The following is a 22411-nucleotide window of genomic DNA, read 5'->3' as shown; positions in this document are numbered from 1 at the left end:
CAGTTCAAAAAGTTCAGTGTTGGGGGAGGTTGATCTGTGACAGTGAATTGGGTTTGGCAGCCTGGTAATTGCTCAGAAGTCAGCAGTGGCTGGAAGAGATGACACATAATGCAACAAGGCAACCACATGCTTCTGGGAAATCAAAGCATTCTTCCAGTTATGGTGATGTCTTGATGGACGCAGAAAAACACCCGACTACTACCCCCACACACATCCCAGAGGAGAAAAATGTGGGATCCTGCCACCCACATGGAGCGCAGTGGTTTTCATATGGCTGTGCTGACTGGCTCCCACATCACTGCTTCCACAGGTCACCATGGGCCTGTCAGCAGTAGGGGTGATTGTGCCAACCAGTTTTATGGAATCACAGAATAAATTAGGTTGGAAAAGACCCCTGAGATCATCAAGTCCAATCTATGAGTCAACACCACCATGGCACTTAGTGCCATTTCCACTCCTTCTTTGAACACTTCCAGGGATGGTGACTCCACCACCTCCCTTAGCAGTCCAGTCCATTCCGAAGTCTAATTACCTTTTCTGTGAAGAAATTCCTCCTAATGTCCAACCTAAATCTCCCCTGGCACACTTGAGGCTATGTCCTCTTGTCCTATCGCTGGTTGCCTGGGAGAAGAGGCTGAGCCCCACCTGGCTACAGCCTTCTGTCAGATAGTTGTAGAGAGTGATAAGGTCTCCCCTGAGCCTCCTTTTCTCCAGACTAAACAACCCCACCTCCCTCAGCCACTCCTCATAAGACTTGTGCTCCAGACTCTTCACCAGCTTTGTTGCCCTTCTCTGGACACACTACAGCACTTCAACATCTTTCTTGAATTGAGTGGCCCAGGACTGGACACAAGATTCAAGGTGTGGCCTCACCAGTGCCAGTACAGGGGAAAAATCACTTCCCTGGTCCTACTGACCACACTATTTCTGATACAGGCCAGGATGCCATTGGCCTTCTTGGCCACCTGGGCACACTGCTGGCTCATGTTCAGCCAGCTGTCGACCAGCACCCCCAGGTCCTTTTCCGCTGGAAAGATTTCCAACCACTCTGCCCCCAGCCTGTAGCACTGCAGGGGGTTGTTGGGAGCCAAAGTGTAGGACCTGGCACTTGGTCTCGTTAAACCTCAAAGCGCTTTGTGTCTCTGCTGTCACCTGAATCATCAGTCCACGACATGTTCACATTCACAAATGTCTTTCTGACCCAGCCAGCACCAGGTGTTTGTGTGGGGTACATCACCTTCTAGAGGTAAAAGCTCTCTTGTTTTGGCAAGCGGCAAGTGCAAGACAGCGTGTTTTCCTCGAGATGGGCACACTTCGGATGCCCCTCCTGGTGCTGGCATCTAAAGTGACATCGTGGTGATGCCACAATCCACTGATAACTAATAACACTTTCCCATAAGTGCTGTGCCACAAAAAGTGCTCAACTCCGCAGTTCCCATCCCCTTCTGCTACTGCTGCCGCAGCCGGGGCAGCTCCGCTCGGCTCCTCACTGAACCCGAGGGCAACGCTGAAGGGAGGGAGGGAGGGAGGAATGGAGGAAGGGAGAAAGAGGGTAAGGAAGGAAGGGAGGGAGGGGGAGAGAGAGAGGGAGGAAGGGGGAGGAGAGGAGGAGGGAAGAAAGAAAGAAAAGAAAAAAAGGGAGGGAGGGGGAAAGAAAGGAAAGAAGGGAAGGGAGAAAGAGAGAGAGAGAGAAGGAGAGAAGGAGAGAGGGAGGGAGGGAGGGAGGGAGGAAGGGAGGGAGGGAGGGAGGGAGGGAGGGAGGGAGGGAGGGACAGGGGCGCCGCTTCCAAGATGGCGGCGGGCGCGCGGCGGTGCCCATCCCCATGGCAACGGGGTGAGCGCGCGCGCAGGGGGCGGGGCTCCGTCGCGCGGTTCGCGCGGCCCCGGCGGTGACGTGTCGGCGGGGTCTGACAGCGCCGCGCGGCCACTTCCGGTGAGCTCGGGCCCCTCAGTGACGCCCCCGCGGGTGCCCCGGGACGGTCCCTGTGGGGCGAGCGGGGGTCCTGCGACCCCCCTTTCCCCGGCCGGGCCAGTGCCCCGGGCCCCTCCCCTGCCCCGGTCCGTGCGCTGCGGCCGCCGGGAAGGATGCGGCACGGAGGGCTGCCGGTGAAGCCCTCGCCCCTTGGGGTCGGATGTGGTGCAGTTAGGAGGCCACAAGCAAAGGCTGTCTGCTAATTGCTGCCCGAATATAAATGGAAAACGAAACGGTGTTTGTGCACGGGAAAAATAATGTGGTTTTTCTGTGAAAAGCTTAGCGCGGCCTCCCGTTACAGGAGGTGAACGTCAAAAAGTGACATGACTGGCTGCGAAGTCAGGAACCACATGGAGATGTGTGATGTATGTAGGGGATAGAACTGTAAATGTCTTTAGCGGCCGTGGTGCAGGTCGAACGTGGGAAGAAGCAGCTTCCAGAAAGGACCACCTTTTGTTCTGTGCTTTGGAAATGCTGCATGTGTGTCAGGTTTTTTTTTTAAACATGCGGGGTTTGAAACATGCAGCATTTAAACTCGAGGACTTTCTCCTGTCTTATGCAGAGCAGAGAACCATAGACATTTGACATGTTTGTCATCTTTGATATAGGAGCAGAGACCACAATGTGGCATTCAGAAAAAAAACCAAACAAAGAGAAGGAGGTCAATAAGGGTGACAGGTTGGTTCTCTGCAGTTTTCTATTGAGAGCACTCATTTATTGGGGTTTATTCTGTTCTTTCTTCCCAGGGAGTTTGAAATAAGCAGCATCAGACAAACAGGTTCCACTTAACCAAAACAATGTTTGCAGATTTGGACTATGATATTGAGGAAGATAAGCTGTGAGTATTTCGCTTGTTTTTCATGTTTTTTCTAACAATAGAAATAGTCTTTGCAGCCAAGACCTAACAAGAGTTGAAAAATCTACCTGCTCCTGTCACTGTGTGCTGCACGTCATATTTGCTGTTCAGTCCTGATTTCTTGCTCTGTCTGGAGATTGGGGATGAGGCATCGCTGTGCTGGTGAGCAAAGGAGAAAGTTTGTGTTGCTCTGCAATGACTGCCTTGCATTTCTGATTGCAAAGTAGTGCTGACAGGTTTTCTGTAAATTACTGGCCTTAGCCAGAGAAAAAAACACTTACAATAGAGGAAAGATAACAAGAGGCAAGAATAAGTGGAAACTCTGGAGTCCTTTGGTCTATAAGGAGGAGAACACTGTCATTTCCTAAGCAAGTCAAAGGTTTGATGAGATGAGCAATTAATTTAGCATCGAGCACTTGATTTGCATCTCATTTATGCCGTGCAAGTTTTCATCTCACTCCAGCACTAAATGATAGTGTTTCCTCAGTGCCTAGCAATAGATGAGGGTGTCTCTCCCGCATCTAATCCTTGCATGAAGTCCCAAAAAAGATAGCCCAGAAGGTGCTCCTGCTGGTCAATGCTGATAGACTCTGTGGCAGAGATGAAGAGATGAATTCAAATGTGCAGTGCCCGTTATGTTTTTGGTTTGTATCAACTCAGATACAGGAATTGTTTCATACACAGGCAGCCCTGCCTATGTGTTCATTTATTCCTTTTTCCTTCTAGGGGCATCCCCACTGTACCTGGGACAGTGACCCTGAAGAAGGACTCTCAGAACCTGATTGGGATCAGTATTGGGGGAGGAGCACAGTACTGCCCCTGTCTCTACATTGTCCAGGTGGGCACTCGGGGAGGAGGAATAAACCATCTTTGTTGGCCTGAGAGATGGGAAGCATGGAGAAACCTATGCTGTATGTTTTTATCAAAGTGGGAGATGACATCTCACTTTGCAGTGAATAAGATTTCCTTATCCTAGTACCTAATAGGTGTGGAAGAATTAAATTAAGACTTCTGGAGTTACCCTGCTCTTTGGAGAGCACGTTAGAATTCACGGGGGAACAGTGTGACATTCTCAACGTAGGAAATCGTACACTTGAGGAGGTATAACCTGGAGGCAAGAACTTCCTGAGAGAACGAGATGATCAGCCCACCTCTTAGCTTGGGAAGGGGGAAAACTGTGGCTTCACCATGAACAAAGTACAACTAAATTAAATAGGAGGAATGTAATTGTTCGGGCTTCATTCTTTAGCCCTGCATTCACCTTTCTCTTCCTCTTGATTCCAGACTCTGTTTTCATCCTCTTTCTCCTCTCTGCTAGGTGTTTGATAACACTCCAGCAGCCTTAGATGGCACTGTAGCAGCTGGCGATGAAATCACAGGAGTGAATGGGAAGTCTGTCAAAGGGAAGACCAAGGTGGAGGTGGCCAAGATGATACAGATGGTAAAGGTGAGAGGTAGGAGGGGGCCACTGGAGCTTCTGGGTTGTAGCTGACAGTTTATTGTCCTTGGGTTAAGGAAGCCACTGCTACTTGCTTCCAGCACAGCAGTTTTGGATTTGCTCTTTCTACAGGGAGAAGTGACTATACACTACAACAAGCTTCAGGCTGACCCAAAGCAGGGCAAGTCTTTGGATATTGGTAAGACTGGTTCCTCTCACTCTACAGCGTTAAAATGATGGGGAGGGATGAAAAATTGGTCCCAGCTAAAACAAAAGTTTTTCTGTGTCCTTTCTTGCTCTTGACTCAGTTGTTTTCAAATGGATACTGTCAAAGAGAATTACAGGCTTAAAAAAATCCATTCCTAACTTCTTGAGATAGTCTTGAAAGTTAAGTAGAGACTTGACTGTTGTTGTGGGAGGCTTGTTTTTCTGTGCTGTGTTTAGCATGGATGATGAATCTCAACTGCCTAATTTGATTAATTTATTTTTAATACATGTGAGCTATGCTGATTTATTGAGATTTTTAACTGTACATAGCAATGTGTCAATCGAAAAACACTGGTGGCAATTTCTCAGCTTGCAGAACAGTGAAGAAATACGTATCTACACTGGGTTTTGTACAAACATAGATTTTGTGAGAGAGGGGGGAGCCTTTATTGATAAAACAAACTGTTTGTTTTGAACTAAGCCTACACAGCTGTCTCTCACTTTTCAAAAAAATCCATCTCTTTTGTTTGTTCTCATTTCTTTTCATGGTGATTATGGTGCTAATGAATTGACAGGGATTCAGGAAAATCCTGAGTAGTGAGATGGACTTCTGAGGAAACAGAAGTGTGGCGAGAATATGGAATTTTCCAGAGATGCTGAACACTGTGGATTAAGTTGAGTTCTTGGGATCTGCAGGCACCGCAAGTTTGCCTCCAAATAAATGTGGCTGAGTCATCTGATGCCAGAGAGGGCATAACTGTCCCTAGTAATTTGCAGGGTATGATTTGCACCATTACATCAAGAGGTGATGAAAAGGTTTAACTAGGATTCAAAAGATAAAAGTAAGGAAAGGGGCAACACTGAGCATGAAATCTTGTTTATCTTGCTTTCAGCCTCGTCTCCTCACTTCAGTTGGAGTAATACAGTGGGTAGCACAAGCAAAGTTTAGTTCCAAATATCACGTTAGGTTGCTGATAGCAAAGTGATTGATTGGAATAGTCTTCCAAAAGAATTGCTGCAGCTCTATTGATTGAGGTACATAGGATGTGAGAGCAGAACAAATAGGCAGGTTAGAAGATGTGTTATGCATGGCTGGACCAGAACGTCCTGTTTCTATGGTATTCTCTTTCCGCTTGCCACCTCAATACTGGGTTAAGTGCAGTTTTATCCAGTGCCTGGGAAACCAGTGAAGTGTGCTAGTGAGCTTTTCATGCCTGTAGAAATGACCCTGATCCTGGTTTGCAACTCTTTTTTGGCCTTTAGTATTGAAGAAGGTAAAGCATCGACTGGTGGAGAACATGAGCTCAGGCACAGCGGATGCCCTGGGGTTAAGCCGAGCCATACTTTGCAATGGTAAGTGTTGTCTAGGAGGACATTTCCTTAAGGGAATGCTCACCCTCAGATGTTTACCTACTTTCTATTGTAACTTACATGGTCCACATTATTCCTTATAATTCTTGCATTCTGCTCTGCCTCACTATTGTGATTGCCTCTGCCCTTCCTGAGTGATATAACCTGTCACTGGGGCAATTTAAATGTTAGCTGAGGTGAAATTAATTTAAAGCAGGGACCCATTAGTGAATGCCAATAGGTGATGACCCCACACTATAAAATAAATTTGCAGATATTTTAAAAGCTTCCCCTGCTGTTGTACTACAGGACAGGCATTAAGGGGTGAGGGAAATTTGAACCAAATATGTTAAACTGGTGTTTTTCCACTCAATCAGGTCTTAACTGTGTCCTGAATTGGATTGCTGTAATTCTGTATTCTGTTTCTATTCAGATGGGCTAGTGAAGAGATTAGAGGAGCTGGAGAGGACTGCAGAGTTATACAAAGGTAAATTGCATCTTCCATCAGACACCAGATGGGAGAGAAGGATGCCTCCGTTATGTTTCAGTGAAGTGACTTAAATATTTTTTCTGGCTTCCTTCACAGGCTTGACAGAGCACACCAAGAGTCTTCTCAGGGCTTTCTTTGAGCTGTCTCAGACACATAGAGGTAAAGAATCTTGAGCGAAGGGAGCACAAATCTCCGACCTCCAGTTTCGGGAGTTTTAGTCAGTACTTAGATGCATGATTCCCACACTCAGAAAAAACAAAGAGTTGCAGAAATGAGCTGGGAAGGGCCACTCACACAGGCCCTGTCTTTCACATGAGACATTGAAGAAATGCCCTGCCAATCTCTGGTCTTTAGGGAATATGTAGCATCATTCTCCAGCTAATTGTAAGGTTATGGGAGGGAGCTGTAGTATTGGAGGCAAGATTTTTCTCCAGAGCTGACCTCTTCTTTTATCTGTCTGTATTTATTCTGCTCGTCCAGCATTTGGAGATGTTTTCTCTGTCATTGGTGTAAGGGAGCCACAACCAGCTGCCAGTGAAGCCTTTGTGAAATTTGCTGATGCCCATCGCAACATTGAGAAGTTTGGGATTCACCTTCTGAAAACAATTAAGCCGGTAAAGAATTTAACCATGGGAGTAAAGGGTCAGGAGAAGAGGGGAATCTAGCAAGGCAGAAGCCTGTCTTTGAAGGTGTGATTTGAAAGCTTATTCACTGTGGGAAGAACGGTCCTTGTCTGCTTTCCTTCAGGGAACTCTTTATAATGAAAAGAATGTGAGAGGTAACATAGTGAGTGTATCAATCTTGTCCCTGTGACTTTTGCATATGAATATATTCCTCTCCATTTGGGAATGAGGGGGTAGTTTGATCAGTACTTGATATTGGTACCCATAATTTAAAGATATCACTCAAAGAGTTTAGATAAGCTATCCAGGAACAAGTTAAGGATTTCAGTCAATATATTTGAGAGTCTCCAGGGGATCTATCCACTTAGTTTAGCAAAGAGGGTGTCGATTTGGGCACCACTTTCAGTTCCATGTTGGGTGGACAGTGTTGGGTAGTGAGACTTTGAGTCCAGCAGAGCTGTTTTCAGGACCAGGGGAAAATGAAACAAGACAAGTCAAAAGCAGATTAATTCAGACTAGAAGTGAGTAATGGATTTCTAACACTTGAACCACTTGCCAGTGACAGTTATGGAAGCTGTAATCGTGGCAATTCTGAGTCACAATCAAACATTTTCTTTCAAATATGCTGTAGTTCAAAAAAGAGTTAATTTGAGGCAGTCTCGTGACCTCCTCTGGGTAGAAGGTTACTTGATGAATTGTAGTCATACTTTTATATTCAGCAACAGGGTGTTTCCCTTGCAGATGCTTACTGACTTGAATACATATCTGAATAAAGCCATTCCTGACACAAGGCTGACTATCAAAAAATACCTGGATGTCAAGTTTGAATATCTGGTGAGCTGCTTGCTTTTGGATTTTCTTAAGTACTGGTTGAAATTAAGTTTCATAGAATCATCCTGAAAGTCACATATAGCCTATACAATCACATATCTGTCCTTCCACAGTCCATGAGAGAATGCATTATTTTTTCCAGTTCTTTGTTTACTGCCAGATTACTCAGATTCAGACACTTGCTTTTAACCTAATACTTCTCACTGGTAAGAAAGATCTCCCAGAACGCAGATGATTTATTTTCTAAATGAAATAATTTCCTGATTTATTTGTAAAGAGTTCCTATGCAACTTATGCTCTTGAACTCCTCTAAATAGATCTACAGTCCATAGTTTTCTGGTAATTTTGGATAGTCTTCTTTAGCCAAAGTAGATGACTGTCAAGCCATATTTGCTTTCATTTAGACCATGCCTTTTTTTTCCTTTCTTCATTCCACTCCCCCCTTGTTTTTTATACCCAAAAAGGGTAAGGTTGCTAAGTGCATCAGTTCTATAACTTTAAGAATGAGTTTCCTTTTATTTGTTGAGAGAAATATTTGGAGCTGCGGCCCTAAGGCAAGAGAATATGGCAGCATCTCTTCCTACCTCAATCCTTCCTGCAATTAATCTTTTTTTCTCCTTTTTATTTATTCCTGTTTCATACTTTTGTTGTACTGTGTTTTCCCAGATAGCAGATGAACACAGGATTTTTCTTTTACTAGATTATACTTACATAAAGTATTTGCCTCTGTAATAAAAATACTAAGCACCTTCTCTCTCCCCCACTGTTCTTTCTCCCCATCTTTCTCTAAATAGATTTTCTTTCCACCTTGGATGTTTAATGTACTCTGATCCCACTGTGCTTTCCTCAGTGGCTCTAGCATTGAATGATACTCTTGAAACGATACAACCCTATGGGTATGGGTGATGATGAAAATTGCCTCTGATTTTTAATATTTCCTTCTTGTTTTGCTTTTTTTTGAATTATTTTAAATTCTGCAAAGTCTTACTGCCTGAAAGTCAAAGAGATGGATGATGAAGAGTACAGCTGCATTGTGAGTACCAGTAAAATTGCAAAAGCACTCCTGTGCCTGTCAGCACCCAAACTAGTTAATGCATCCTAAGAATTACACACATTTGTTCATAACATACTAGAAACTGGGAATCCTTAAATGCTACCTGGGAAACACTGCCAAAAACTGCCATGAGTCACTAATGCTGTGGAATAGTAGAAGGAACAGGCATCTCTGTAGGTTGTTCTCTCAGTGGCTGCCTCTCTGAGTGTTTAAGTACGATTAGGTTATGTAAGGAGGATTAAGGTGTTATCTTCACAGATTCCATTTGTGTGTAGTGTACAGCTTATCATTAATTCTGGGCTTGTTTCTGAGAAATGGAGGTTTAGCTTCTCTGCAGCAAAACTCGTGAAACTGCATTTGTAAGTGAAGAAAATTGATTAAAGGATCTCTCTCTTAACAATAGGGGTTTTATAGCTTAGGGTTTTATGACTTTAATCCTTGACAGCTCTGTTTACGGTACCTACAGGTGTCCCATACATCCCAGTTTTCCTGCATAAAAGTAAGATCTTTTTTTATCCTAGGTATGGATCTCAGAGCAGGCATTAGATTTTTTTGGAATGCCTGGTTACAAAGTGCCAGGAAGGAATAAAACTTTCCTAACACAATCTTTCATTGTATCTTTCCTTCTAAATAGGAAGGAAAGAGTATCAGTCTTGCCCAGCAGAGTAACATTTCTGGGTTTTGGCAGATGCCGTGTGCATTAGCGAACCATAGTGCATAACATGGGTTTTTACATATGTTATATTTACAGGTGCAGGGGCAGAATGCTGTTCTGCTGCCAGACCTAACCCCTTTTTCTCAAGAGGGTTTTGTGGGACAACATATAGGTCCCATCCTGTATGGTTTTCAGCATTGTGTCTGGATGGTTGTAGATACCACAGGGTTTCCTGTGCAGTCCACATAGGGCAAAGCTTGCAGAGGAGGGCAGAATTTTTTGTGTGATTGATATAAACGTGTTTGTTCATAATGCCTGTCTTAATAGTCCAGATAAGCTATGCCACTTCTCCATGCTGGGTTGAAAGGTACCTGTTGTTGCTTAGCAGTGATGCTTTTCTTTACTGTGGTTGGTGTGTATTTGGCCTTCAGAATGACCTAATTGAGTGCCAGTTGTGGATGTGGCTCAGTGTTCCTCATGTTTCCTGCTTCCTGACTGCAGTTCCCATGAGCCTGAGAGTTCTGTAATAACCCAAGGTCATTGTGAGTTCACACTTGTAGGCAAACTGTGTATAAGCACTGTTGTGGGAGTCTCTAAAATGGTGCTGTGTTTTTGGCAGGCTCTGGGTGAACCCCTCTACCGGGTCAGCACTGGGAACTACGAGTACCGCCTTATCCTGCGTTGCCGTCAGGAGGCTCGCACGCGCTTTGCCAAGATGAGGAAGGATGTGCTGGAGAAAATAGAGCTCCTGGACCAGAAACACGGTGAGTCTGGAACCTGGAGGGGTCAGGCAGACACAGCTTTGGCCTTCATGCTCCTCCTTCCTCTTGGCTCAGAAGTCTTTGCTGAAGAACCGTTTTGTGGCTGTGCCCAGACATCCACCCTCGGGGGCCAAAAGGGATTAATGCGTAGGAGACTGTATCTAATGCTGGCAGGGGAGGCTTGATCACAGCCTTCACACTGTTTGGGAAGAGGGTTTTCACATGATGTTTTTTTCCTAACATGTCTCCACTACAGTGCAGGACATCGTGTTCCAGCTCCAGCGTTTCGTCTCCACAATGTCCAAGTACTACGACGACTGCTATGCCGTGCTCCGAGATGCAGATGTCTTTCCCATTGAGGTGGACCTTGCCCGCACAACTCTTAACTATGGGCAAAAGGACACATACACAGATGGGGCAGAAGAAGAAGGAGAAAGTGAGAGAGAGGGTAGCGGGAAGGAGGACGCAAATGGAGAAAAGCTCATTGATGATGCCTGAGTGTGCCAGCATGGCCAGAGGAAAGACTTTGCAGACTGTTATGAAAACATGTATTTCACGTGACGATTCATCCTCTGTGATTTCAATGTATGTCCAGTCTGGGATTCCTCCTCTGCTTTGGGTGAGGGTAGCTGGTTGGATTGGAACCAACCTCTGCTTTCCTCGCTTTTCCTTTGCTTGTTTGCCTGGATATTCTTTTTTGCCCCCAGAGACTTCTACTACCCAACTTGGGTACCGAGGTGTGGGGAGGAAAACTCCCTACCACACTGCCATGTGACTCTGGGCAGACAGGACTCTGCTGAGCACGTGGGAAGCACCGCTCCCCTCTGGCACATGGAAGCCAGCTAATGGTTTGGAGCTCTGTCCTCCCCTTGTGCTCTGGGAAGTGTTAGCATCAGCATTGTTTCATTCACCCCACCACTCGCTGTCTCCAAGCTCCTTTTACGGAGCCACCTTAGAACTGTGATGGAAATATCCCATCCTTAAACTACAGAGGAGAGATGGGAAGCCTTGAGGAGAGAGGAAGACATGCACTTTAGGCAGAGGCTTTGAGATTTTTTTAGTGCAAAGCATTACTAGCGTGCCACCCCATGCTCTCCTCTCTCCACAACCATTTTGTGCTGCCTTTGGACCAGCCAACAACAGTAGCTAACATCCCATTCCCCAGCACAAGGGAAGAAGGAAAAGGAAACCTGAGGTAGGTGAGGCTGCTTGTTTCCTTTTCTCTTCCCCTCCCTCTATCCCTGTGGGCCAACCCCAGATGCAGATGGCACTTTCTCTGTTAGTGGGCAGCACAACTGCCAGGAGTGGTGTGCTTCTCGGGGCAAGGGTTTTGACTTCTCTGTCATTACATTCTAGTGGTCATGAGAGAAGTTATTTAAGGACATTAATTTATGATCGAGGTGGTTTGGTTTGGTTTTTCTCTTTGATTTGTTATTGGAGCTTCTTCATCTCAGTGGCTGCCTGCAAGAAAGCCATCCATGGTCAAGCTGCTCTGAAAAATTTAGATGGACTCCGGTGTACTGACTGTTGTCTCTAATAAAGAAAAATGTGACATTCCATTTTCTGTCCTTCATGGGTATATGTTGGGAAGATGGGTGTCATGTGCTGGCCATTTTTTTTTCTTGCTCATAGTGGTGTATAATCCCTATACCAAGCTGTGGTGGTCACTGCAGCACAGGTTTCCCGAGGAAGAGGCTTATAAAAACTGTAGCGAGGGCAGTCTTCCATGTAACACCAGCTTCTCTGCATCTTGGCTTTCCAGGGGAACACCAGCCTTTTAAAGCCACCAGTTGCCTCAGTCCTGCCAAGGTGCCATCCTTGCACCCCTCCAGGGCCAGCTTTTCCACACAGCTCAGCTGTTGCATCACAAGCTTCAGCTGATGCTTAAGTCCCTGATCCTCTTTCAGAGCTGGCTGTTGTGCCAAAACATGGAGCAGTTGAGAGGAACAGGCTTCAGCAGAGCCTGTCTAAAAGCCAGCAAGGCAAAGTGGAAGGCAGCATAGCCAGGTTTTTAGGAAGAGTTCTGGGAATCTGTATTGAGATCTCATACCCTAAGGACTTCTATGTGCTTTTGAGAGAAGATTTAAGAGCGGGAGGCTTAATGGGAAATGTTGACTGGTGACAAGGAAACAGAGGGGACCTTGTTCTAGCGACCTGCCTTGCTGACAAGGGCAGTTGTTTTCATGCTGTGGACCTTGGACCTCTGGGAAGTTGTGAGCTCCTTCTTGGAGGAGGCACTAGTGAATAAGGGAAATGCAGCCTGGGGGACAGGGGTTCGAGATGGCTGGGGAAAGAGCTGCAGAGCAACTTGGCGGAACAAAAACGTGGATCTTACCTTGTGGGGAGGGAGAACAAGCTTGCAAAGCAGTGAATGAAGGCCTACAGGACCCCATCACTCTTGCTGCTGCTCTCATTCTCACAGGGCTTTGCATCTGGGGTTTATCGTGGTACTTACTATGATTTGCAATATTTCTAAGTGAGTTTGAATAGGAAAAAGCCCAAAGTCACCACTATGACTGGCTCAAAATCAGACCTAACAGTAGTGTTACCCAAGGTGGGGCAGGGTACAGCCCCATGGGGTTTACCTTCTCCCCTCCAGTTTCCAGTTCTTCTGTCTCTTCTTGAACTGACATTCTTCAACAGCTTTATTTTGCTCATCATTTACTGCTCTTTCCTCGGGAACATCTATAATGAAACCCTTTCCTTCGTGCTCCTGCTGTGTTTAAATGGCTTTATGGGTCCTGCAGGTTTGGCCAATTACCAATTAATTTGTAGTCAGTCTGGTGTGGAATGAAACACCTCTTTTGATGGCCCCATGAGCTGCCTTCCCTGTAGCCCTCTGCTTAATTTTTGATCCCTCGTTATAGTCACAGGTTCTCCCCAGGGTCTCTGAGGTGAAGCAGTTCAGGAAACCGGAAGAAAGAGCTTTGGTCAGGGGTGTTTATAAAAGATCCAGTCCTTAAAGCAGATTAGAAGTGGTTTAAGCATGCCAGGGAAGGTTGTCCTCTCTGAATCCACCACTGCAGTGGGGGGTGAGAGGGTCATGCCTGCCTTACCACGTGCTCCAACACTCTCTTTAGTGGCACCCAGGAGCTGAGGCTTGTCCTCCTGCTTTACCTTTGATTCCTTTATGTAAGGGGGTTTTCTCTATTTAAAAGGAAAACACAGGCATGTCTGGTGCCATTCCTACTCAGTGGATAATCACTTGGGACACCGTTATTTACCTGCCCTGAAACCCCCACCCCCATAGGGGCCAAGTTGTTCCCTTCACACGTCAATAGGACTCACTTGAGCCTAGATAAAGCTGGCTTGGTGCTATTCCTGTCAGCAAGGCTCTGTATTGTGGCTGCACACCTAATGGCATTAGCTTTTCTTAGATGTCTTCTCCTTACACCTCGGCAGCAGCCTCTAGCACAGCGCTTCACTGCTTGGAAAAGCAGTATCAGTGTCACTGCCCCAACTTTACCATCCACAAAAGGTGCACCAGACAGAGGTGGTCGGAGCTGGTGGCCCCCGATTTGGCAGCACCCAAGGGAGATACCACAGAGAACGTGGTGTCTACCCCCGTGCTGGCGGCAGCTGGAGGTGGCCCAGGTAATAGCTGTGAGTTACACCACCTCCTAAACCCACTGCCAGGGAGACTGACACTATCCCAACGACTGGAAATGGGGTGAAGGAAACACTGACACCAGAACAAAGCGTACTAGATCTGATTACAAAGAGTCTCTAATTGTTTGTGTTCAGTATTGTGACAATGCAGAAGGAAAAGGAGAGTCCTTGGCAGCCTCTTCAGAAGACTTTCTCCAGGGCTGTTTTGAAAGTGAGGAAAGATTATTTTTTTTTTCTTTTTGGTGTTTGGGCTGCTTTGAGCCTGTGTTGTACCAGCATGAGTGCAGGATGAAAGTAGACATATCACTGGGTAGGTGTGTGGACATATGTACTTAAGGACCAGCTATTATACCTCTCCCTCTTACTTCTTACATCTGCCTTTGTCCCAGCTTTCTCCTCCCCATATCCCACCTACCCTCTCATGCTGAGGTGCACGCAAACAAGGCCAGTTTTATACATCCCTGTTCCCCTGCTCTGGCTAGAAACTGTCCCTCTCCACCGTCTGGTCAGCATTGCAGCCATCTCGTGCCAACACCTCCCTGTCCCCCGCAGGACACCCGCCTCCCTCCCCACTCTGCTCCTCTGCCACGTGGTTGGCCTCCTCGTTGGCTGCCACCACGGTGTTGTCAGTGCTGTGGGCCGGCTGGTGGTTGTCACTGCTGTGCTCCTCGGCTTCCTGCACATCGGACTCTGCTTCCTCGGTGTCACTCCCACCTCCCGCAGAGGGGTTGTTCTCTGGGGGAGGCTCCTTCTTCTTCCCTCGGTTCAGGCAGCAGTAGCTGGCGACGGCCAGGAAGAGAGCAGAGAGCACCACCTCTGAGCCCGCCAGGTAGAAGATCACCTCATAGTTCTTGAGAGCATCGACCAGGCGGCCTGGTGATTGGAGAGAAAATGAGAGGGTCAGCTTCAGCCCACACACTTCTGCACAGACAGCCCAGCACAGGTGGGCAGCACCTGCATTTGGCTGAGGACCCATTCCTCAATGGAAGAGCAAGAAGCTTGAATGTCTAAAAATCACCCTGGGCAAGAGCCACACTGTACCACCAGGGAAAGTTCCATAAGAGTGCAGGGATGGTGCTTTCCCATGTTTGAAGAAGCTTAATTAATTGTGACACACTGATGTTATGGTCTCGCACCATGGTGGGTCACCTTCTTCTTGCCAAGGTGAGCAAAGCATCTCATGACTTGGCTGGTCAAGTCTCAGAAAAGAAAATTTGGGAGGCATTGCTATTTCTTAAGCTATTACGTCTGGAAAACATTCTGAAGGAAAGAAGAAACTTCTCTTTGGCAGAGAAATCCCTTTGATTGGCCCACACCTGATGATTTCTCTGCCAAAGAAATGTTCTCAATGTATCTTTTGAATGCACTGAGGCTGGCAACGGAGGGAGGGTTTCCAGTCTTCGATGCTGGGGAGCCTCAGCAGCTGTCCTGCTGCAGTCAGGATGTGGCCATGGGACTGCAGACTTCACCCCAATCCTGCATGCTCCTGGCTGTGCATGCGATCCCCGGTCCCTGCCCCCAGGACATGCTGAGGTGCCTCCTGGAGCAGTCATGGGAGGCATGTGGCAAATCCCCCCGCCAGGGGAATGTGCCCCTCTTCACCCAAGCCAGATAGCGAGTGAGGAGCCTGCATGCAGAAGGGGGCATGCGTGTGTGTGTGTGTGTGTGTGTGTGTGTATGTGCGTGCGTGTGTGTGTGTGTGTGTGTGTGTGTGTGTGTGTGTGTGTGTATGTGCGTGTGTGTGTGTGTGTGTGTGTGTGTGTGTGTGTGTGTGTATGTGCGTGCGTGTGTGTGTGTGTGTGTGTGTGTGTGTGTGTGTGTGTGTGTGTGTGTGTATGTGCGTGTGTGTGTGTGTGCAGCTTATCCTGTGCCAAACTTCCTCAGCCCCACCGGGAAGCAGCTCAGGAGGATTACACCAAACAAAGCCACTTTGTTCAACCCCCTTCTCCCAGCCGAGCACTGTTCCCCCTGAGTCCTGCTCCCCCCAAGTCCAAGCCGTCAGGTTTGTCAGCACAGTCGAGCTTCCTGCACCAGGGGGGTGCTGCAGCAGCAAGGAAGGTGGGAACCACAACCTGGCTGCTCCCAACACCATTCTTCAGTGACCCTGCACAGTCTGCATCCCATTGTGTGTGCGCCCAGTACCAAGGCACAGCTGAACTGAGGCAGGAGGGCTGAGGGATGTCCCCTGTCACCACCCACTGGTGTGCCTTGCTCCTTTGAGCAAGGCACTGTTAAATCCTCCTCTCCCCCTATGATCTCTCTACAGATGACTCCAAGACACTTATTTCTAGACCTTCCCTGGCCTGGGACTGCCAACTGCCCCACGGCTTATAAGGTAAGACATGAATTATTGTTAGCATTAAGAGGGTCTTCTCTTGGCCACCAATTTTACCTGAGAGCTGGGTGGAGTTACTGAGGGCAGGTTTTGCTCATAACTGGTGATATGTGCTGGGATATAGACCTTTCACACTGAGGTCTTCACTGATGGGCTTTAGCCCATGTGTTACAGCTGAAGGAAGGGAGTGCGGGAAGCAATGGAGTAGTTCCTGCCTAGGGATTTGCCCATGGTCTTGTCCCTGACTCTTCCCCACAAATCACACATGCAGGAAACTGCACTTCATTTGGAAATAAGCCTTTGGCATGATTTGGCTTTCTTAGACCTAATCAGACACTTAACATTAACCTATACCAACCTTTTGGGTGAAGGGTCTCTCCATTCAACAGTTTATGGGCAGTTTGTGGGGCACAGACCTTACCAGAAACTGTGACCTAGAATAGACAGGCTGAAAACCTGTGGGTGTCTTAATCCTCTTTAAAAAAAAGTAACAGCAAATGCCTCGGGGGCTGTACAAACTGTTTTGACTTGATTGACACCAAAACACCTGTGTCGTGGGATTGGGGCCATCACAAATTGACACTGCTATTTGCAATACCAATTAAAAGGCCGTAGACACACAGCGAACTTGAAAGACCCCTGCTTTGTCCTGATGAAGACTCTCAAAGGTTTGCCTGCAGCATGTGCCTGACCCTGTCCATAACGTGATTTTATGCAACATTGACAATGAAGGCAGAGATCAGCTCTCAGCTTCCAGAGGAAATTTAAAGTTGAGAAATAGGGTCTTTCTTCAAAATAGTGTGTCCATGCCCAATACCTGCAATACTGTGGAATGGCAGCCAGATGAATCACCTTTGTTTTGCAGCAAAAGACCTACCTGCAGAGGGTGGACCGATGAGCACAGCAAAAGCCTCAATAAGCAGGACCAGCCCGATGGCACTGGAGAACTTCTGGGAGCCAACGATGGCCATCAGCACCTCGAACTGCAGTGCCCCCACCATACCGTAAGAGATGCCAAAAAAGACACAGAAGATGACCAGCCCCGTGTAGTTGCTAGCCCTGGCACTGCAGATGTCCGTCAAGCCATTGAAGAGCATAGAGAAGCTGAACAGATACGCCACATGCGGGCGGACCCACTTCAGCCCTGCCACCATGCCACAGGCTGGGCGGGCAAAGATGTCTATGAAACCAATGATGGAGAGCAAGAATGCAGCCTCTGTGTCTGGTACACCTGTGTCCTTGGCGTAGTTGACCAGCAATATGGGGGGCACAAAGAGGCCCAATACCAGGATGAACTTTGAAATAGTGTAAATGATAAACCCTCGGTTGGAAAAGATACTAAAATCCAGAAGCTTCTTTCCTTTCTTGGGCTTTTTCTTGGCTTTCTTGGCTTTCTTGGTTCCATCAGTGGTGCTGATTCCCTCCTCTGATTTCCCTCCTATGGGCAGCATCTCCTTGGCTTCATATTTGTCCTGAGCTTTCCCCATCTTCCGCTTCATGCCCATATCCAGGGGTCTCATAACTGCCCCACAAGTGCAGCAGTTAAGCAGAAGGCCCCCCATGATAAGGAACCCTCCTCGCCAACCAAACTTCTCCAGCAGCACTTGCCCCAATGGAGAGAGGGAAGAAAGGAAGACAGGGCTCCCAGCAGCAGCCAGTCCATTGGCAAGAGGCCGACGCTTGTCAAAGTAGGTGCCCAGCATGATCAGTGAGGGCTGGAAGTTCAACGCCATACCCAGACCTACGTGAAAGTGAGAGCCAGGAGGGAGACAGGGAGTACAAGAACATGAGTGTGGTTTGCAACAAGCTGAAAACTCCCCTCAGACTATCCTAGTCTGAAGTGCCATGATGGCATGAATGTGTTCCTCACAAGCCTCTGTGCCTTTATATTGGTGGGTTGCCCCTGCAGAAGACAGGCCAAACCAGCCTGTTTGCCTGAAATGTGTTTGAATCAGGTAACTGTGGCCATGTTTAGGCAGGACCTGTGCCTTACACAGGAGCTTTGCCTCTCTCCCCTACCACTATATACTGACACCACCCCAGTTGCCATGTTTGCTGAGCACCACTTATATTTCTCCTGTCTCTGTCCCCTCAACCACAGGCCCTGCCTGTTTAGATCCAGCAGATGAATCCCTCACAAGTGCAACATTCAGGACTAGATGCTTCCCCTAGCATGTGCCAATAGGTGAGGGGAGGCTTGATGCTAGACATGGCAATGCTAAAGGGAAATACAACGTGGTCTTGGCTCTTTCCCAGGTAAGTCTGTGTTGTCCCCCACCAGTTCCTGGGACTCTCACCTGTCAGCACACCAGCTGTCAGATAAAGCTCAATGATGTTGGTGGTAAAAGATGCCAGGATCATCCCAGCAGAAGCAAGCAGCCCGCCAATGAGCATCACGGGCCGGCAGCCAAACTGGTTCACCATGATGCTGCATACTGGTCCTAGAAGGAAGAAGAAGAGAAGAGTAGGAGACCAGAAGGAGACAGGACAACTGGGAAACAGCAGGTAGCTCAAGCAGGGCACTTGAGGAAGATGAAACAGTAATAATAGAGATCACTACTTGGCTGCTTAGATATACATCCAAGGGGCCTGGCCAAGGGAGAGAGGCTGTGGTGTGGAGACTTCTGCTTTTCTCTGCCTTCAGACCCCTGTTCCCTGGGAACAAGAGGAGTATGGTGTGATAGGGACAACACTTCAGCAGTGGAAGCAAACAACTGTCTAAGAGGCAGGTGGGGTGACCCCTGAGGTCTCCTGGGGCAGAGGAAACAGGTACATGAAATGCAGCACACTTCTAGAAGAGAAGTGATGGGACAATTGTATTCTGCATCTTGGTTCATGACCAGGCCAGTGAGCATGAGAAGGGTCCATAGGGACGTGGTCTGAGCCCATGGCAGAGTAGGGAAGGCACAAGCTGGGGAGGGGGAAGTGTGTCCAAGCATCACCTGTTCCATAGAGCATGGCCAGCATGATGGAGGAGATCCAGGCTGTGTCACTGTAGCCAACATGGAAATCTTTCATGAGCTCCTTGAAGTAGACACTGACGGCTTTTGGGAAGGCATAGGAGAAGCCGGTGATCACAAAGCAGCCAAAGAGCACAATCCAGCCCCATCCACCATCCGGGGGCTTCACGGGAGCTGGGAGCTGCCCTTCCTCTGGGTCAGGTCTCCCCATCGTCTAGCCTAGGAAGGGAAAGGCGGGAAGGAAGGAAGTAGGGCAACAGAGAGAGAGAGAGAAAAAATCTGCAAGGGCTGAAAGAAAAGAAGAAAAGAGAAAAACAGAGCAGGCAAACTTTTACTACAAGGTTTGTCTCCATGCCCACCATCTCCAAGCTCTGAGAGCCTCTCCAGAGGGACCGCATCAGCTCTTTGCACCTTCATCCTGCCAGGCAAGGCAGGATTAATTCTGGGTGCAAGGTGGGCAAAGGTGGGAAGCTCCCCCTGAGCCTAGGGCAGCCCACAGCTCCATAACCTCCAGCCAGGCACAGCTGAGCACTGTCACAGCTCCCAGCTGAGCCTGGAGAGCTGCATCTGATGTGGCATTAGGATCTGCAGCACCCCACTTGCTCCATATCCAGCCTTGCCTGCAGGTGGTGCGAGGTGAAGACCAGCAATGTGAACCCTTTTGGTTCCCAAAATCTTCTTTTGAGCCTCTCCCATGCTGGTCTGCTCCAGCTAGGAGCCCTCCTGGACCTGCCCTGCTACAGAAACCTCCAGCAGTGAGGCAAGGAGATCCATTAAGCCCACTGTACTTTCCTCTAGGAGGCCCCGGTGCACAGCACTCTCCTTTGCCCTCGCTTCCCCGCTGCCAGGGGCCAGATTTTCGAAATAGGTGAAGGGGGAGAGAACAGAAAACCGATGGTTATTTGCATGCCAGAGAGATTAGGGCTCTGTACCTACACGGAGGGGCCGGAACAAAGCCTAAGTGGGGCGAAGGAGGGAATTAAAGGGGATGTCTTGTGAGTTGCTCTCAGGGCTCTTAAGCTGCCCAGGAATTTCACTCCAGCTGGCTGCTGTGGGTATGTTTTTCATTTCCCATTTTCATTTCTCATTTCTCCCTTAGGTACCAGGTCTCCCTTAGGTACCATGCCCCTTCCAGCACCATTTGCCTCAGTTTCTTGGTCATTCAGGCTTATTTTCACACCTGTATGCAAAACCATCACTGGACTTTGATTATAGATGCTCCTGAGTAAGATCAAACAAGCATTCTCCATGCACGAGCTGGACTTTTTGGGTCCATTTTGTCTTCTATCATCACCGTCTTTCTGGCAGTACACTTCCAACATGGGTCCTCCCTCCTCCCCAGCTCCCTTGGGTGAAGGACTATGAGATAGCAGCAATGTCGCCATCCCTTGGCACCGGCAGTCGTGAAAAATGCCAGCAGTCACACATCAACCAGAGACTACTAAGGGGACAAGGACTGTCCTGTGGATGCGACACACATGGCTAGAACCTGGTACTTTTGGATCTGGGTGCATTTCTCAGGAAGTATCTGCTTTTAATGTCCTCCAAGCAATGGGGACAACTTGATCTGATTCCCATAGCTGCTGTTGCTCTGCATGTCAAACAAGTGCAAATCCTTTAGACAAAAGTGTGGAGGGCAAAAGCTGGGGCAGAGCCACATAAAGGGCCCTTGCTTGGCACTTTCAGCCACTTTCAGCTGTATCCCTCCTTCCCCTCTGCAGGGGGCCCTTCTCCTGAAAACACAGAGGTGGTTATTCAGTGCAGCACCCAGATGCCTGTCACCAGAGTTCCCCAAACTTTTAAGACCCCATCAGCCATAAAAAAATGGAGTAGAATCTGGCTCTGAGCATGGACTAGAGCAACTCTTCTAGATAGCCATATCCTTGCAGCTCTCAGGCTGAACAACAGTGGCTGGCACAGGCTACTTCAGTCTCTTCCTCCCATCCCAGATCTCAGAGACTGTGGCAAGGGACAAAGGCATGAACTGAGAACACAGTGCTATAAGGACATTTTTAAGGCAAAGAATAATTACAAGGAAGAAAAGAATAATTATACGCTCTCCAGCTACCCATACTCCCATACCATACCCGTACCTCCAACTCCCCCCTCACACCCTTCCCAGTGTTATCTGGATCACTGGCACCCTGACAACCAGATAGAACAGTCTCCTCAGCTTCTGCCATTACCTGCCTGCTGTTCCTCTCCCAGCTCCACCTGACCGATAAACTAGATCCGGTTGTACAAAAGGTGACCTGCTGCCAAAGCACACTGATTTCTCAATCACTGCTGGTGCTCCACCACTGCACCGTGTGCTGCACGTAGCTACTTCAAATAAGAGCCACTGCCAAACCACCAAACATACCCTGACACTTTTTATCCAAGCCCCTCTCCCAGCCTCGCTCTTCTTTATCGCACCCCATGCTACAAATCAAATGAATCAAACCACTGCTATTCATCTTTCCCTGAAACCCTCAGCCCTCCACCAGCTTCCTAGCAAGAAAATATTTGTCTGCCTGTGACATGCTCTTCAGAGATTTCTATAGCATCGCCTATCAGTGATGAGTTCACAGTGTCTCATTTTGAAGAGCAGGGTAGACAAATATCCATCAGTGCTGTTGAGTTTGCAGCTGGATGGGTACCTCCACAGGAGCCACTTGCTCAGTGCTACACAACTGTACAGCAAAGGATTAAAGCGTTTTTACCTGCCTGCAGCTGTATGTTGGCTGAAAAAGTTGAAGTGCAACAGAGGAACTCACCTATGGAGGTGCCTCCAAGGCCAATATGCTGTAGTATGCCTCTGCTGGAGATTTATCCCAGTGCTGAGCCAGGCAGTTCAGAGCTGCCTTGTTCCTAACACAACACATATGCTTTTCAGCTCACAGCTGCACACAGTGGACACACCAGGTACCCTGCACCTGCCTTTGTGCACTCTACAGCTTGCTATCATTTTCTCTTTAGTTAAGGAGTTTTATTCACAGGTAAAAATATCATGCATAAGTTCACATGCACCTAAAAGCTCATCAGCAAGGCACCTATCCTTTCCAGTGCCTCACAGATCTGGCACTGCCACAGAGCTTGCTAAAGTGGGTGCAAGGAGAAGATGTGTGCCAGCACCAGAAGTCACAAGCCCAGGTTAGGAGGAAGAAGACCACAGGAAGTTGAGATGTGGCTGCCAGTCCCTGGACACACATAGAGCACAGTGCAGCCAGTGAGGGATGGTGCCCAGCAAAGCCCCACTGTGCCAGACAAGCTGCATCCAGGAGGATCCAC

At 48.0% G+C, this 22411-nt stretch overlaps 2 protein-coding genes across 6 annotated transcripts; one reads left to right on the top strand and one right to left on the bottom strand.

Annotated features, from left to right (window-relative positions):
- The first annotated feature begins 1855 nt into the window (after positions 1–1855).
- Positions 1856–11796, top strand: PICK1 (protein interacting with PRKCA 1). Of its 3 annotated transcripts, none has more exons than XM_032688875.1 (13): positions 1856–1933; positions 2719–2810; positions 3555–3666; positions 4147–4275; positions 4399–4465; positions 5737–5826; positions 6257–6310; positions 6410–6472; positions 6794–6927; positions 7678–7770; positions 8750–8800; positions 10096–10240; positions 10494–11796. In XM_032688875.1, the coding sequence occupies exons 2-13, from the start codon at positions 2770–2772 to the stop codon at positions 10733–10735; spliced, it is 1221 nt and encodes a 406-aa protein (XP_032544766.1). In that variant the 5' UTR covers positions 1856–1933; positions 2719–2769; the 3' UTR covers positions 10736–11796. The 3 variants fall into 3 exon arrangements, with proteins under 3 accessions (XP_032544766.1, XP_032544767.1, XP_032544768.1); XM_032688876.1 differs by lacking the exon at positions 1856–1933 and adding an exon at positions 1940–2054 and having other exon boundaries at positions 2714–2810; XM_032688877.1 differs by lacking the exon at positions 1856–1933 and adding an exon at positions 2115–2633.
- A 2142-nt stretch (positions 11797–13938) lies between these two features.
- Positions 13939–21425, bottom strand: SLC16A8 (solute carrier family 16 member 8). 3 transcript variants are annotated; one of them, XM_032689490.1, is made up of 5 exons: positions 21328–21425; positions 19124–19429; positions 18479–18622; positions 17059–17922; positions 13939–14719 (listed from the first exon to the last, which is right to left on the bottom strand). In XM_032689490.1, the coding sequence occupies exons 2-5, from the start codon at positions 19350–19352 to the stop codon at positions 14325–14327; spliced, it is 1632 nt and encodes a 543-aa protein (XP_032545381.1). In that variant the 5' UTR covers positions 19353–19429; positions 21328–21425; the 3' UTR covers positions 13939–14324. The 3 variants fall into 3 exon arrangements, with proteins under 3 accessions (XP_032545381.1, XP_032545382.1, XP_032545383.1); XM_032689491.1 differs by having other exon boundaries at positions 19124–19420; positions 21328–21424; XM_032689492.1 differs by lacking the exon at positions 21328–21425 and adding an exon at positions 20820–20877.
- Positions 21426–22411: the final 986 nt, after the last annotated feature.

Source organism: Chiroxiphia lanceolata, chromosome 5 (assembly GCF_009829145.1).
Source record: "Chiroxiphia lanceolata isolate bChiLan1 chromosome 5, bChiLan1.pri, whole genome shotgun sequence".
Classification (NCBI taxonomy): Eukaryota; Metazoa; Chordata; class Aves; order Passeriformes; family Pipridae; genus Chiroxiphia; species Chiroxiphia lanceolata.
This window is presented reverse-complemented; position numbering and strand designations above follow the sequence as displayed.